This window comes from Candidozyma haemuli, assembly GCF_002926055.2.
Source record: "Candidozyma haemuli strain B11899 chromosome Unknown B_2014730914, whole genome shotgun sequence".
Lineage (NCBI taxonomy): Eukaryota > Fungi > Ascomycota > Pichiomycetes > Serinales > Metschnikowiaceae > Candidozyma > Candidozyma haemuli.
This window is the reverse complement of record NW_020289902.1, coordinates 743,605-758,606: the sequence shown is the minus strand read 5'-3', so window position 1 is coordinate 758,606 and position 15,002 is coordinate 743,605. Positions and strand designations below refer to the sequence as shown.

The following is a 15,002-nucleotide window of genomic DNA, read 5'->3' as shown; positions in this document are numbered from 1 at the left end:
CCTATTTTTTCACATTTTGTCCTGGTTTCTTCACCACCCAAAATGCCCCCAACCCTCCTTCTCGGACGATAAAGTCCCGACCCAGGCCCGGGATCCTCTATAAAAGGAGCGCACTTTCCTCTGAGAAACGGAGCTTATAGACACTCCCTCCGAGCACCAGAGGGCATTTTCGAAAAAAACATCCCGGCAGCGCCATATAATACTTGTTGCTCTCCCCATTAGTTACAAAAAAAATCCCAAGCATCAATGTTGAGATCCGCAGCTCCCTTGAGATCTTTTCTCAGATTCAATTCGTCTAAGGCCGGCCACTACGAGGCCGTGGTTGTTGGCGGTGGCCCAGGTGGTTACATTCACGCCATCAAGTTGGCTCAGCTCAACATCAAGACCGCTTGTATTGAGTCCAGAGGTGCTCTTGGTGGTACCTGTCTTAACGTTGGCTGTATTCCATCCAAGTCGCTTTTGAACAACACACACTTGTACCACCAGATCAAGCATGAGTCTAAGGACAGAGGTATTGACCTTCCAGGTGAGGCCTCCATCAATGTGACCCAGTTGCAGGCTGCCAAGGAGAAGTCTGTCAAGGGTTTGACTCTGGGTGTCGAGATGCTTTTCAAGAAGAACGGTGTCACTTACTTGAAGGGTCACGGTGCTTTCAAGGACGACAAGACTCTTACGGTGAAGCCAATCGATGGCTCTGACCCATACGAGGTTACTGCTGACAACATCACCATTGCCACTGGTTCCGTGCCAACTCCATTCCCAGGCATTGAGATTGACGAGGAGAGAATCGTCACTTCTACTGGTGCTTTGGCCTTGAAGGAGGTTCCAAAGAAGATGGCCATCATTGGTGGTGGTATCATTGGTTTGGAGATGGCCTCTGTGTACTCCAGAATCGGTTCTGAGGTTACCATCATTGAGTTCCAGAACGCTATTGGTGCCGGTATGGACGGTGAGGTTGCCAAGCAGACCCAGAGATTGTTGCAGAAGCAGGGCTTGAAGTTCAAGTTGGGAACCAAGGTTACCAGCGGTAAGAGAGAGGGCGACAGCGTCAAGATCTCTGTTGAGGAAGTCAAGTCCGGTAAGACCGAGGACTTGGAGGCTGACGTTTTGTTGGTTGCCATTGGTAGAAAGCCAAACACCGACGGCTTGAACCACGAAGCTGCTGGTGTTGAGGAAGACGACAAGGGCAGAATTGTCATTGACTCTCAGTTCAGAACCGCCAAGCCACACATCAGAGCCATCGGTGACGCTACTTTCGGTGTCATGTTGGCCCACAAGGCCGAAGAGGAGGGTGTCGCTGCTGCTGAGTACATCAAGCACGGCCACGGCCACGTTAACTACGGTAACATTCCTTCTGTCATGTACACCCACCCAGAAGTCGCTTGGGTTGGTGCTAGCGAGGAGCAGTTGAAGGCCGACGGTATCAAGTACAAGGTTGGTAAGTTCCCATTCGTTGCTAACTCCAGAGCCAAGACCAACTTGGACACTGACGGATTTGTCAAGTTTCTTGCTGACGCTGAGACTCAGAGAGTGTTGGGTGTTCACATCATTGGTCCTAACGCTGGAGAGATGATTGCCGAAGGTGGCTTGGCCCTCGAATACGGCGCCTCCACCGAAGACATTGCCAGAACGTGCCACGCCCACCCAACCTTGTCTGAAGCATTCAAGGAAGCTGCCTTGGCCACTTTCGACAAGCCACTCAATGCCTAATTCCACGCATCAGGGTCCAATCATATATAGAGAAATCTACACACGTGTTGACGAATAGGTATGTGCATTATACGTAAGCTTCTTGTCTTTCTTTCTATCGAGTAAGGATAATGAAAAGGGCGTGGATGATACCTGGGATGTAACCAAGCAAGGTCAAAAGGATGTTCAAGAAGAAGGCACCAGAGCAACCCGTCTCGAAGAACACTCCCAATGGTGGAAGGAAGATCGCAACAATGATCTTAAGAATGTTACCACAGCAGCCCATATTTAGAATATATAATTTGGTACCAATTACAAAACAGACAGCGGGCCTGCTTCTTATATAGACGCAGAAGCTCTTTCGCAGCAATCTTTGTACAGCCTCGAGAATGGAGCAAAGAACGTAAAGACAAACAATCGTACAAAGCGATCTGCAAGCAGCGAACAAATATCCCCAAAAAAAAGCCCAATTCAACCAAACGGCGTGACTGATGCTTTGTGTTTACGAGGTCTATCAATTTTCCCCTTCGATCCCTTTCCATCCTTCGTCCTTCCCTTCGTCTTCTCAGCCGTGGCTTCTCTGGCAGCAATGCGAACTTCTCACACCGATTGGTGTAGCCGCATGAGCAAGGTAATGCAAGTGACTAAGGTTCGCAAGACGTGATGGAAGCAGCGTTTGTGTTTTCTGGGCCCAGTGGCGACGAAGCTTTGCTGGTTATAATTAGAAGTTAAATGGGGTTTGTTTGGATTTGGCTGGGTTGTCTGGGTTGGCTGGGTGGTGATGGGTTGGCTGTGGGTGGATGACAAGAGTCATTGGCCAGGCGCAGGGCACAGGAATGGTTGCAAAAAAGAGGCAGGAGCAGAGGCAGAGGTGGAAGCAGGGAGCAACGTACGGGAGGTTACATTTGGAATTGGACTGAAAGGGATGCAGTTTATTGGTTTGCTGCTGGGACGATTTGACGTTGGTTTTTTTTAGCGGGAAAATCGGTGCTCTTGATCCGATGCTGCTTGGCAAAAAAAAAGGTGCTAGCTGGCGGCTAAATGTGCCGCTGTGTAGAGGTGGTTTTGGCTGGATTTGGATGGTTTTCGTGATGATTGCCAGGCAAGGTCTGGCCCACTGACGCTCGGTCTGATTGACCAAATAAGCCAAGGCAGAGGTCTAAACCAAGGCAGAGGTCTTTAGACCTCTGGGCTTGTAAGTGGCAAGTGTTGTAGAGCAGTAGGGAAGGTTTACTCGTAGAATACATTAGACGAGGAAACTGTTGCCATTCCCTGATGTTACATTTGCTTCTTTTCCTGGGATACCGGTTGATGGATATTTAAGGATAGGCAAAGAAAACCCTTTATTCTGTCAACTTCCCTGGACATTCTTCTATTGCTATTCTGAATGCCCTGGCTGGTTTTGAACGTTTAGTATGCTTAAACTAATTGCCTAAGCCTTGTGTCACCCACCACTTGACGCCCCACACCCGTTTGACTAAATCAATGCACTGGAAGTTACACAACTGAAACAATCGAAGTATATTCCCTTTAATTAGCTTCTCTGGAAGTCAAAAATCAGGGCTGAAATTTCAGGTCCACTTTTGCGTATCAATGTGTGGGCGCTTATCTCTCGCGATGGCTCTTCTGTGACTTGCCTAGTGAAGACATGCGAGGGGATTCTATTCGTTGATTCGACGTCATCGTGTCTCATAGAAGTGTAAGTTGTACTTTGTGCAATGGCATCGAGTCATGAAGAACGCGTTGGGTTGCTGGGGCAGGGAAAGGTAATACTGAACAAGGTACGGTTTGGACCTTTGTCTGAACCTTCTTCTGTTCCCCACTCATGCAATTGACTTTACATATTCTTCTATTTATTTGGATAAACCAAGGGAAGCTGGATTCAGCATTCAATTGTGGCATTCTTGGGTCTTTCAGCATGACAATTGACCTACGCTGATTTGGTTGTTGGTGTATAGACACAAAGATTCCCAACGGTTACCCAAACAGGCAACAACAAAGCCATCTTAGAGAATGAACCTCACCGTGAATTTTCAAAGAGCATTATGTAGTTTAAATCAGAGAAGCACATTGTCTAAACCTTATTGACCGTGACTAGAAGTCACCCTTGTTATCATTTGCATAGAATGTTTAGACCGTCCGTATGAAGGTAAAGTTCCGATGTTTAGCTTATTCTGTGCCAAAAAGTATTATTTCATCCCCAGACCAGCTTCCCCTGTTATCCTTGCATTAGTCATAGCTGCTTATTGAGGCTTACCATAGTACAGTCAATGTACCAATACTTACCACTTATCCAAAGAAGCAGCCCTTAATATCCAGGCTAAAGAAAGGAAGGAAATCTAGGAAAAAGAAAAAGGTAACACTGAACTTAATTCCTATAAATCGTCCACCTTCTTCGTTAACACCTCTCGTTTCCTTGTATGGTGAATTTTGCAACCATTAAGCCGCGCGTCTGTCAACCACCATGACACATCAGCTCCCAATACAAAAACAGAGATAATACCATTGAATCATAAAAGCAGTAATGAAGACCACTTATTAGTCACACCATTCAATTTCTCCCTCTTCTGGCACTTTCCTCCCCTGACTAACACCTTCTGGCGTGCCCAGTGTTTCGCGGGACGGCGTAAATCGCAGCCTCTGAAAATCTTTCTCATATATATATTTCTTCACCTTTGACTCATAGACTCAAACCAACCATGTCCGAACTACCAGTCCAGATTCTTCAAGCTGTGGACAAACACGGCAGTATTCCTAATACTTTGGAATCTGAGGAATTCAAAAATGTCGACTCGGGCGCTCTACACGCCTCTTTGGCCTCCCTCTGGGCCAAGGAAATGATCACCTTCGACAAGATCGAAAAGGATATTTGGGCTTTGACCAAGGAAGCCGAGGAGTTCTTGACTTCTGGTTCGCATGAAATCAGATTGCTAGATGAAGTTTTGAAGTCTTTGGACGGTCTTAAAATCAGTGATGTCAATGCTAAACTAGGTGCAGTTGGAAAGTTGGGCCAGGGTAAGGCTTTCAAGAACGGCTGGGTCGCTAAGGATGGCGATAAGTTGGTTTCCAAGGTCGACAAGCGTCCTGAGGATGTTGTTGTGGAGAACTTGAAGACCATCAAGTCTACTGGCACGCTCGACGATAAGAAGGAATTGACCGAGCTCAAGAAGAGAAAGTTGGTTACTATGACCAAGCAGATCGGCTACAAGGTGTCCAAGGGCCCTAAGTTCTCTTTGACGATTAAATCATACGAAACAGACATTACCAGCGATATGATCACCACTGGATCATGGAAAGAGGCCGAATTCAAGCCTTACAACTTCAACTCGGAGGGCGTCTTCCCTGATTCCGGTGCTTTGCACCCATTGATGAAGGTTAGAGAAGAGTTCAGACAAATTTTCTTCTCCATGGGTTTCACCGAAATGCCTTCTAACCAGTACGTTGAGTCTGGTTTCTGGAACTTCGACACTTTGTTCGTTCCCCAGCAGCATCCTGCTAGAGACTTGCAGGACACTTTCTACTTGAAGGACCCAAAGAACGCCAAGAGACCCGAGGATGAGGACTACTTGAACAAGATCAAGGCTGTGCATCAAGACGGTGACTTTGGCTCCATTGGTTACCGTTACCCATGGAAGGAAGAGGAGTCGCTTAGGATGGTTTTGAGAACCCACACCACTGCCATTTCCTCTGCCATGTTGAAGAAGTTGGCCGAGGACCCTAAGCCAACGAGATTGTTCTCCATCGACAGAGTTTTCCGTAACGAGGCCGTTGATGCCACTCACTTGGCTGAGTTCCACCAGGTCGAAGGTGTGCTCGCAGGTTACGACGTCACGCTAGGAGACTTGATTGGTTTCATGGAAGAGTTCTTCAACAAGATGGGTGTTGACGGTTTGAGATTCAAGGCCGCCTACAACCCTTACACCGAGCCATCTATGGAGATTTTCGCCTTCCACAAGGGTCTCGGCAAGTGGGTCGAGATTGGTAACTCGGGTATGTTCAGACCAGAGATGTTGGAGCCTATGGGCTTGCCTAAGAACTTGCGTGTGCTCGGTTGGGGTCTATCGTTGGAGAGACCCACCATGATCAAGTATGGTGTGTCGAACATTAGAGAGTTGTTGGGCCACAAAGTGTCTTTGGACTTTATAGAAACGAACCCAGCTGCCAGATTAGACGAGGATTTAGTGGGCTGAGCATCAGACAGAATATAATGATATAAGAAACGAGTGTAGGAGTGATAGACATGCGATGAGACCACAATAGCACAAAAAAGCACAAAATCATCTGCCATGCCTTCCTATGTGCCTTAAGCAGGGATTCCTAGTAGAAAGACTCTATTTCTAAGTATTTGATCACTTCTCTACCTTTCCATTTCTCATGCAATTGTGTACCCATAATTGACGGCTTTTCGCAGCCAATAATCCCATCAGTCAAGAACACACCAAAGTCACAAACATGTCAAAATTACAACATGCAATTAAAAATATAAAACAAACGAATTTCATAAAAACTCTAACTCTATTCAAGAAAGAACCTCCTAGTCCACTAAGATCACCAATTTCCCTCCATCTTTCTTCTTCCCTCTACTACTCGTCCATCCACCTCTCTTTTCTCATTCTCACCATCCAACTACCTACCACTTTCTACTGGCGCGCATATCATAAAATTACCCGAAACCGATCTTTCGACAACCACCTTCCAACTACTATTTAACGACCAGATGTCGTCTGCACTCGAGAAAACCAAAAAACCCAAGAAACCGCTTGACGAGGAACACTCTTGCAGATGGGCAGGCTGCAGCGAAGACAAGTTCCCCAACTTGGCGTCTTTGGTGAACCATGTCAGCAACTCCCATTTGGCTCAGAACACTCAGGTTTATACGGCGTCTCAGATGAGATACAGCTGCCAGTGGGAAGGATGTTCTCGGTTTGACGTGGAGCAGCCATCCCGGTTTGCACTTATTTCACATTGCAGAACCCATACTGGTGAAAAACCGTACTTTTGTCCGATTCCAGAATGTGACAAGCACTTTACCAGATCGGATGCTTTGGCAAAACATGTCAAGGGCGTTCACGATTTGCATCAGCACAGAGACGCCATTGCGTTGATGAAATATAGGAAAGAACGGAACAAGGGCGATGTGTTCTTGGAGGAGAACTTGGAAACGTTAACTGAAGAACAGTACGCTATGATTCTTAGACGAGACTACGAATTGCGTATGCCATGGTGGTTTTCCAAACGGTTTTTGGATTCTTTGAAGGAAGAAGATGTGTCTTTGCAAACGCTTTATGACCAACCTTTGGAGATGAGACAATACGATTTGGCTGTCACTCGGTATAAGAGATACTTGAATAACCAAATCAGAGACGATCTTTTGACCTCGATGAACGAAGATGCTGCCAGAAAGGCGAAAACTGCCGTGGCTAGCTATAAACCTGATCCGGTGAACGCCTACGAGGGCAATGATCTTACCAAGCTTTACGCCACATTCACCAAACTCACCAGTAAGCTTGCGACGGCCACAAAGATCCAACAAATTACAGAAAGAAAACTAGAAGAAGCCAAAAAGGAAAAGAGAAGGCTTTGGGCCATTAACCAGATCTTGCTCGATGCAAACACCGAAATGGGTTTGCCGCCTATGAAGGTCGATGATGATACCACCGACGAGATGCAAATAGATGAGCTCGACAAGAATATTCTTGCCGATGGTCTAACTAAGGAGTAATGGTGATATTTTAGTGGGATCTATCGTTATTGGGGTCCGTTGGACATGAGTACACCCGTACACCACAACTACATTATCAGAACCTCACTTCCTGTCGCATCTCATCAAGCTCTTCGCTCACTTTTCATATACATTTAGCATGGCTGTTGCACTTAAGCAGATAGCAGAAGTCACGGAAACGGACTCGGGCAGAGACGAGAGTGACAAGATAGACGAGTCGCTCAGTCTAGATCAACTTCTCGATGAGCTCGCACAGGAAACCAAACCGACGACTGCTGAGACAGATGAGTTTTCACAGATTCAAGCTGGGCTTGAGAAGTTGCCAAAAATCGACAGCAACCTAGAAGAGCGTCTTGCAGAAGCTGCTAACTCCAAAAAGCAGGTCCTTTCAGACGCTGCTGTCAAGATAAATGACCCCATCACCCACAAACAGAAGAAGACCAAGGAGGAGCAAGATGCAGACTCTGGCAGCCAATGGTTCAACATGAAAAAGAAGGAGCTAACGCCTGAGCTCAAACGTGATATGCTTGTTATTAAGAACAGAGCTGTATTGGACAGAAAAAGACACTATAAAAAGGATAAGTGGGAAATACCCAAATACTTCCAGACCGGTACTATCATCGAGGGCAACACAGAATACTACTCTGCTAGACTCGCCAAGAAGAACAGAGGCAGACTGTTGGCAGAGGAGATTTTGCATGACGATGAAGGTGGTAAGTACTTCAAGAGGAAGTACCACGAGATCCAGAGCGAAAGAACCAGTGGTGGAAAGAAACACCTCAAGAAGCTCAAGAAGAAGAGACAGGGCTACTAAATATTTCATTAGTTGTAATTGCATATGCATTGGGTTGAGCCGTAACATCGTAAAGTAGTCTATAAAATAAAACACAAGTATATGACATGACATGACATGGTTATTCCTCCAAACCAGCTCGGCGGAACACGTCCAGACGAACCTCGTCCCAGAGGAGCTTCTTAGCGTCTTTTGTCATTTTCTTCTTCTCACCGTGGACCAGCTGCAGCTTGAGTTCTTTCTTGATATTGTCACATTTCACTTTATATTCGTAAGCAGTGGTAGCGGCAGCGGCGAGGTTCACCAAATAGTTCCGTACAGCAATCTCCTTATATTGGATAGTGAGATGGGACTGGTCGCCGTGAGTGATGGGCGGCGATGGAAGCTGGCGTTTAGGTTGGTTGATCTGTAGTAGTCTGGACTGTTTGACAGATATTTCCGCCACCGACTTCTTAAACAGATTATCAAGCTTATGCTCTGTGTACAAATTGGAGGAGTAAAGCGTATAAATAAGCTCCTTATCAGAAATGTGGGGTTGTAGTAGCACGATCTGGCAGATTTGAGCCAAGTCACCCACTAACTGCGGGAGTTGTTGATCTGAGTATGAGATATCAGGCGACGACGACACCATAGGCATATGATTAAGCATTAGTTTGCATCTGGTGACGTTCAAGTTCCAATCAACCAACGACTCAGGAACGTTCTGGTACTGAAGCTCCGAGCCCAAGGAGATTTTATACATTTCCAGATCATCATCGACATCTGGATAATCGTGAGCTTTCGCCTGGAGAAACTGTTCTCTCGAATAACTCTCATGCAAAGCAATATCATTAATCAACTGTTCAACAGTTGTAGTTGTTTGTTCTGTATCTTCAGGGATCGTAGCCGTCGAAGATGAATATATCGAAGGAGCAGATCGAACCGACCGTTTCCCCCATGAAAACACACTCAGCGCCAGCAGCCGATGCAGAGAATGCGAGTTATGAAGATGCTTAAACTGAGAAGGAGCTGAACGAACCGACGTGGCTGAACTCTGGCCTAGTGATTGCAGAGGGAGCTGTTGGTAAATGGCATTTCTGGCGGAATCTCGAAACTGGGAAGGGGGCAGCGATGCCTGGGAGTTCTTCCGCGTGGGCAAGCCGAACATGGTAGGGCAGGTATGGGAGTTGCTGGAAAGGGGTTTTTTAGGTCTTTTTGACGTGGGTTGACCTTTAAAGTGTGGTTCTTCTTTCTTCTTTTTTTTTTTTATATGTATTTTTTTTTTTTTTTTCGTGAGAATCTACTATGTGTGGGGAGACAAGTGACTGTGGAGAAAGTACACAGGACATCGGATTTTCTTCGCAGGCAGAAAGGGTCCATCTAAAATGGGGAGTTTTGGGGGTAAAAAGAAATGGAAAACGGGACGTTGGTTATGGAAACTCAAAGAGTTAAAATAACGTTTTTTCCACCGTTTTTGCTTACGTTTAGGTGGTTTCAACTTGCCCCTTCCCCTAATCCACGGTGGAAAATCGCACCCAATCCGGTAAGAATAAGAAACGATGCGGGTGCCATGCAGGACACGGTCCTCGAGATTACGAGGCTACTTTTTCCGAGCCGGGAAGAAATGGAGGGTTTTCGAAGAGATGGTGATTTTTGGGGTTTTTGGGTAAGGAGGGGAAGGAAGTAGGGAATTGGCGTGGCACTGATCATGCTGAGCTTTTTAATATCACGTCGTTTGATGGTATTTCCTGGAGGTTGCCATTCGGAGACGGCGGCCGATGGAGGGTGCGTTTAGGCTGCAAAGGGTCTGTAAGCGCATGAAACGTGGGGGTGGTGTAGTTTGACAGGGAGTTGATTTTTGGAGAAACTAAGAGCAGGTTTGTACTTCTGAGGTCTGGTTTAGTGGGTTTATGTTTTTTAGATGGCAAAATTGGACGTTTTTTGGTATTTTGGCGGAGGGTGTTGGCTGCTGAGGTTGTGGTCCGGATAAGAGAGGTGCGGATAAGAGGGGTGCCATTGGTTGCAAAGTAAGTTGTGGACTGAGTGACGTTTGGCGTTTACTGGCTTTTGCCTCCTTTTGTTGGTTGGTACCTGAAGTTGGTGGCGGTTGTAGGTCATTTAGGCCAGTTTGGTCACTTAAGTGGAAAAGGTTGGGTTTGTCAGGGATGGTGTGGAGGTGGAGGTGGGTTTAGTGATTGTGGTAGGATGTGATGGCAAGTTGTGAAGGTAAAGAAATGGTATATTAGGGTCTTGGAAAAAGTAGCATGTTATAGCTTTCTAATTTGAATGGGAAATGATACTTACTGGCGTTTCATGTATCGAAAGAACTGACGGCTTATTAGGTTTGGTGGGGCTGCCATGACGTAATACCAGTCTGTTACGGAATAACACGTTGGAAGCTTTTGGTTACTCTATTGTTAAACGCTTGTGTTCTGGGGTTTTGAAGGGCACTTGGCTTCAAGTTGGCCCGTTTTGAAACCATATACCATTGATGAATCCTAGATGGATTCTACAAAGAAGCATTCTCTTCATCTTTTTCAGGCAGTTGAAGAAGGGTTATCGTCATTGTAAATCAAGAAAATAATTTAAAAGTCAGCTTTTTGTAAGATTAAAACTACATCTCTTCTCTTAGTATCACTTCAGGTGTTCACTGGTCATAGTAAAGCACCACTCTCGACACTTCCACCTCAATTGCCCCATTTCACAAGACAAGGGAAGTCGATTACCATAAGCTTCTTTTCAATACAATTGCCTATATATCTCTACTTTTCACATTTTTTCCCATATCAATCACTGTTCTCCAACTGCCCCCGTTCCCTACTACTGGCTGCGAAAGAGCCCAATAACAACATCTACCAAACCAGCAACTGAAGAAAAAAAAAAACCATACAATTCTCTTCAAATCACCCAAAATCCTAAATCCCTCTCTTTTTCATTTTTCCACTCCCACTGCCACCCCGGGATCACCTCCACTTCCTCTCATGATGGCCTCCTACTCATCAACCTGCACAGCTCCAACCACACTCAAACACTACGTCTTTTAACCCACAACCATGAGTGAAATCCCTGAAGCGTTCACCGAGACGTACGGGTTTCGTCTTGATGGCCAGAAGGATGGCATAAAGGTGTTTGATGAAGCTGTTGATTTTGAAAATCCAGTGGTGTCTTCGCTGCCATTGAACTTGTTGGCGGTTGGCAACATCAAGAAGGTCTACATAGCATCCAATGCCGCCAAGGTTGTCATTGGCCGTGTTGAATCCCTTGAGGAGGATAGAAAATACATTGATTTGCCAAACACGACGAATGTGTCGATAAATGCTGACAATGAGCACGTTTACTTTGTTGTTGACGGTACGCTAAAAAGAGCGTCCACGGACGATTTGCTACTGGGAACGCAGAACTTGACTGATGTTTTGTCTGAAGTGAAGGATTTCAAGCCTTCTCCTACGGTTCCTGGCTTAGGTGCTGCTCTTTTGAAATCGGGAGGTCTTAGTATCTTGAATGATGGCCAAACAGTGCATTCTATTGATGATATTGATGGGTTGGCCTGGGACATAGAGGGTACGGCTGTTGGCACGGTTTCCAAGAGCAGCTTTGCTGTCTACAAGGCTGACGGATCTAAGAGCTCTTCTTATACTGACGAGGAAAACACATATAATGCATTGACTCCTCTCTCGGATGGCCAATGGCTTCTTATGAGCTCTCCTACGCCTGAGGATGCGATCTATACGTTATTAGTTGAGGAAGATTCGAATTTTACTACGTTTGACGTGCCATTGGCTCCTCCTTTCGGTGAGGTCGAGAGAGTGCTGCAATTGTACGCTACTTACTTGCAAAACTGGATAGAAGGCAAGACTTTGACCATTGTATCTACTGCTCTTTCCACAGAGATCAACACTCTTCAATATGATGGTCAGAAATCTGAGCTCATTGGACACGCTAATGATACTGATCGTGCAGAGCTTCCTATGGACGATGACTCTGGCGATGACACTTTGCCTATTGGTTTGGCAATTGATATCACAGGCACAACCAGGATTGTCAAGGAGCCTTGTGAGGGAGTCGAGGAAGCCAATGGAGTTTTGCCTAGGTTGTTTTGTTTGAATAATGTTGGTAATATGGTTGTTTGGGATGTTTTTGAATCCAAGGAGATCCACAACGAAGGTCTAAGTTTACAGCGGGCTCTTCCTGAGCTCAAGAGCATAGACTTGGGAAGTTCTTCTCAGAAAGACCCAGTGAGTCTGGGACCATTCTCTGCACCTTCTGTTCCCGCTGAGAAGAAAGAAGAAGAGAAGGCAAAGCCAGCAGCTCCACCAGCATCTCCAGTTAAACCAGCCTTCGGTTCTGGTGACTTTGGATCATCTACAACATCCTCTTCTGGTTTTGGCCAGCTTGGTTTCGCAAGCGGTGGAGGTGGATTTGGCGAGTCTGGCTTCGGTAAGTCTGGTTTCGGCCAAAAATCGGAAAACAAAGGCACAAATACCAGCGAAGTCAAGTCTGGTTTCGGCAGTTATGCATCAAAAAGCAATGCTTTCAACACTGATTCGAAGGCCTCGCCATTTGGCGCTTCATCTTCTACTAATGATATCTTCGGATCCCAGGAGACTAACAACGACAGTCTGAAGCCCTCGATTTTCGGTGAATCATCAGGTGCTAAACCTTTTGGCTCATCGTCCGAATCCAAGTCCATTTTCGGGGAATCATCGTCTGCCAAACCATTTGGTTCTTCGACAGAAACAAAATCTATCTTTGGCCAACCAACAAACGCTAAACCATTTGGTTCATCATCCGAAAATACGTCAGGGTTCGGTTCAAAGCCATTCGGCGCTAAGGATGAATTGAAACCAGCCTTTGGCTCTCCCTCAAGTTCGACTGGTTTTGACAGTTCATTTGGTGAAAAATCTCAAGAGGCTTCGGAAGATAAAGAGTCCAGCTCCCCATTTGGAACCTCTTCAAAGCCCTCTCCTTTTGGTCAATTCGGGTCGCAGAACAAGACCTCGGGTCAGTCAAGCCTCTCATCAGGATTTGGCAATCTATCTGTTGATAAAACACCTCCTGGCTCGCCACTGCAAGTCACCAAAGCGGATGAAGATAAATCTCCTTTCGGAGAACCTACTGAACAATCATCTCCTTTTGGAAGGTTCACGCAAGAAGACAAGGCAGAGGGTGATAAGAACAAATCATCATCTTTCGGTGGACTTATTAAGCCAGGTCTTGCTCTGAAATTTGAGGGTTCACTGGAAAACAAGCCATCACCGTTTGGATTCCAATCTTCCTCCTCTCCTTTTGCATCATTACAACAAGACAAGAGTCAAGAGGATTTGTCCAGTGGAGTTGATGACGAGTCTCCATCAAAGCAGTCCCCATTTGCACAGAAAGCTTCACCATTTGATGCATTGAACAAGAACATACTGGAGAAATCCAGCAAAGAGGATGAGGAGACTACCGATGAGAAGACACTGCCTTTAGAAGACACAAAGGGCTTGAAGAGCTCTTTACCAGCTGACAAAGAAGAAGAGGAAGAAGGCGAGGAAGAAGGCGAGGAACAAGGCGAAGAACAAGGCGAAGAAGAAGGTGAAGGTGAAGAAGAATCGGAGTCGGGTGAAGAACTGGCGGATACTACAGGAAATGAGTCAGCTAGCGGACCCTCTGTGGATGCTCTGCCTAAGCCCTCATTTACTCCAGCTTCAGACGAAGTGAAGACTGTGAGTGTGACCCCGGCAGAGCCTGAAGATGGACAGGACCAGAATGACACTACTACAAAGGAGAATGATCTTCCTCAAACACCTGACTTTAAAGAAGGAGATTCACAAGCTTCTGACCTCGAAGAAAAGCAGCCTGCATCACCTCCAGCATCCAAACCTATAATACCTGAAGACAGCAGTGCCGTTAAAGAGAAGTCTACTGACGTGGGATTGAAGTCGCCTCAAGCTTCTCCACCCAAAGAAGAGGAAGAGGAGGAAGAAGAAGTGGTTCCACCTTTGGAAGACATTGAATTGAGAGTCTTTGCTAGTCTCGGGAAGCTGAAGAACGAGGGAACAAAGGTTGAGCAGGAGATGCGTAGCGTCTTGCAAACCACTGATGCCATGACAAAGGTTTTAAGGCTCAACGCTCGTAAGGTTGATGAGAAGATCAGGGCTCTTGATTATGACAAGGACACCACAGACTACAGACGTTTGGGTACAGCCAAGAATATCACCGAAGAAGGACGCAAGAAAGCTGAGGAAGCGTCAGAGACGCTCGGTACAGCCACCGAGCTTAACTCAACGTTGCAAGACTTGTTGAAGCTTGTTGAGGAGTCAGATGAAAAGAGAAAGAACTGCGAGAGATTGCTCTACCTGGTTTCCAAGTATGAAAAGTCATTCAAGCCTGAAAACACAAAGAACCGTCCTCTTGAAATTAGAGGAGAGATGCTCAAACTACGTCTTCGTGAGAAGCTAGAGAAGGTTGAACGGTTATACGACGAAGCGCTGAAAAAGCTGCTTCCATTAAGTCTCGAGAAACGTTCTGGCCATACTTTGGTCGATAAGCTCGAGGAGGTTATATTCGAGATCAACTCTAAGATCAGGCTCTACTCATCACACATTTCTGCCATAGAAGGTCAGATCAAGGACCTTCAAGGAACCAAGCTCATTGAAGACGGTACTAGACAACGCAGCCGTCCTCAATTAAGTTTCCTGGAATCCAAATGGGCGTACGCTAAAAAGCTAGCCACTCATGGTGTTGTTGAAGATGAGCTCTGATCTGCCCCCCATACAAAAATTAATATAGGCGCGCAAAAGGTAAATAAACATATACTCAACGGTAAATACTCATATC

General features: G+C 46.0%; 6 protein-coding genes across 6 annotated transcripts; 5 read left to right on the top strand and 1 right to left on the bottom strand. All coding sequences in view use genetic code 12, as the record gives it.

Moving 5' to 3' along the window:
• Positions 1-246: 246 nt before the first annotated feature.
• LPD1 (dihydrolipoyl dehydrogenase) lies at positions 247-1,710 on the top strand (the record flags this gene model as incomplete). The annotated part of the gene is made up of 1 exon (XM_025484899.1): positions 247-1,710. One exon carries the CDS (start codon positions 247-249, stop codon positions 1,708-1,710), a length of 1,464 nt encoding a protein of 487 aa, XP_025339830.1.
• A 2,678-nt stretch (positions 1,711-4,388) lies between these two features.
• Positions 4,389-5,879, top strand: FRS2 (phenylalanine--tRNA ligase subunit alpha; the record flags this gene model as incomplete). The annotated part of the gene is made up of 1 exon (XM_025484898.1): positions 4,389-5,879. One exon carries the CDS (start codon positions 4,389-4,391, stop codon positions 5,877-5,879), a length of 1,491 nt encoding a protein of 496 aa, XP_025339829.1.
• A 527-nt stretch (positions 5,880-6,406) lies between these two features.
• On the top strand, positions 6,407-7,411 carry CXQ85_001179 (C2H2-type zinc finger protein; the record flags this gene model as incomplete). Its single annotated transcript, XM_025484897.1, has 1 exon — positions 6,407-7,411. The coding sequence occupies one exon, from the start codon at positions 6,407-6,409 to the stop codon at positions 7,409-7,411; it is 1,005 nt and encodes a 334-aa protein (XP_025339828.1).
• A 139-nt stretch (positions 7,412-7,550) lies between these two features.
• On the top strand, positions 7,551-8,225 carry CXQ85_001178 (uncharacterized protein; the record flags this gene model as incomplete). Its single annotated transcript, XM_025484896.1, has 1 exon — positions 7,551-8,225. The coding sequence occupies one exon, from the start codon at positions 7,551-7,553 to the stop codon at positions 8,223-8,225; it is 675 nt and encodes a 224-aa protein (XP_025339827.1).
• A 100-nt stretch (positions 8,226-8,325) lies between these two features.
• Positions 8,326-9,351, bottom strand: STD1 (Std1p; the record flags this gene model as incomplete). The annotated part of the gene is made up of 1 exon (XM_025484895.1): positions 8,326-9,351. One exon carries the CDS (start codon positions 9,349-9,351, stop codon positions 8,326-8,328), a length of 1,026 nt encoding a protein of 341 aa, XP_025339826.1.
• Positions 9,352-11,236: 1,885 nt separating this feature from the next.
• On the top strand, positions 11,237-14,926 carry NUP159 (FG-nucleoporin; the record flags this gene model as incomplete). The annotated part of the gene is made up of 1 exon (XM_025484894.1): positions 11,237-14,926. One exon carries the CDS (start codon positions 11,237-11,239, stop codon positions 14,924-14,926), a length of 3,690 nt encoding a protein of 1,229 aa, XP_025339825.1.
• Between the last annotated feature and the right edge of the window lie 76 nt (positions 14,927-15,002).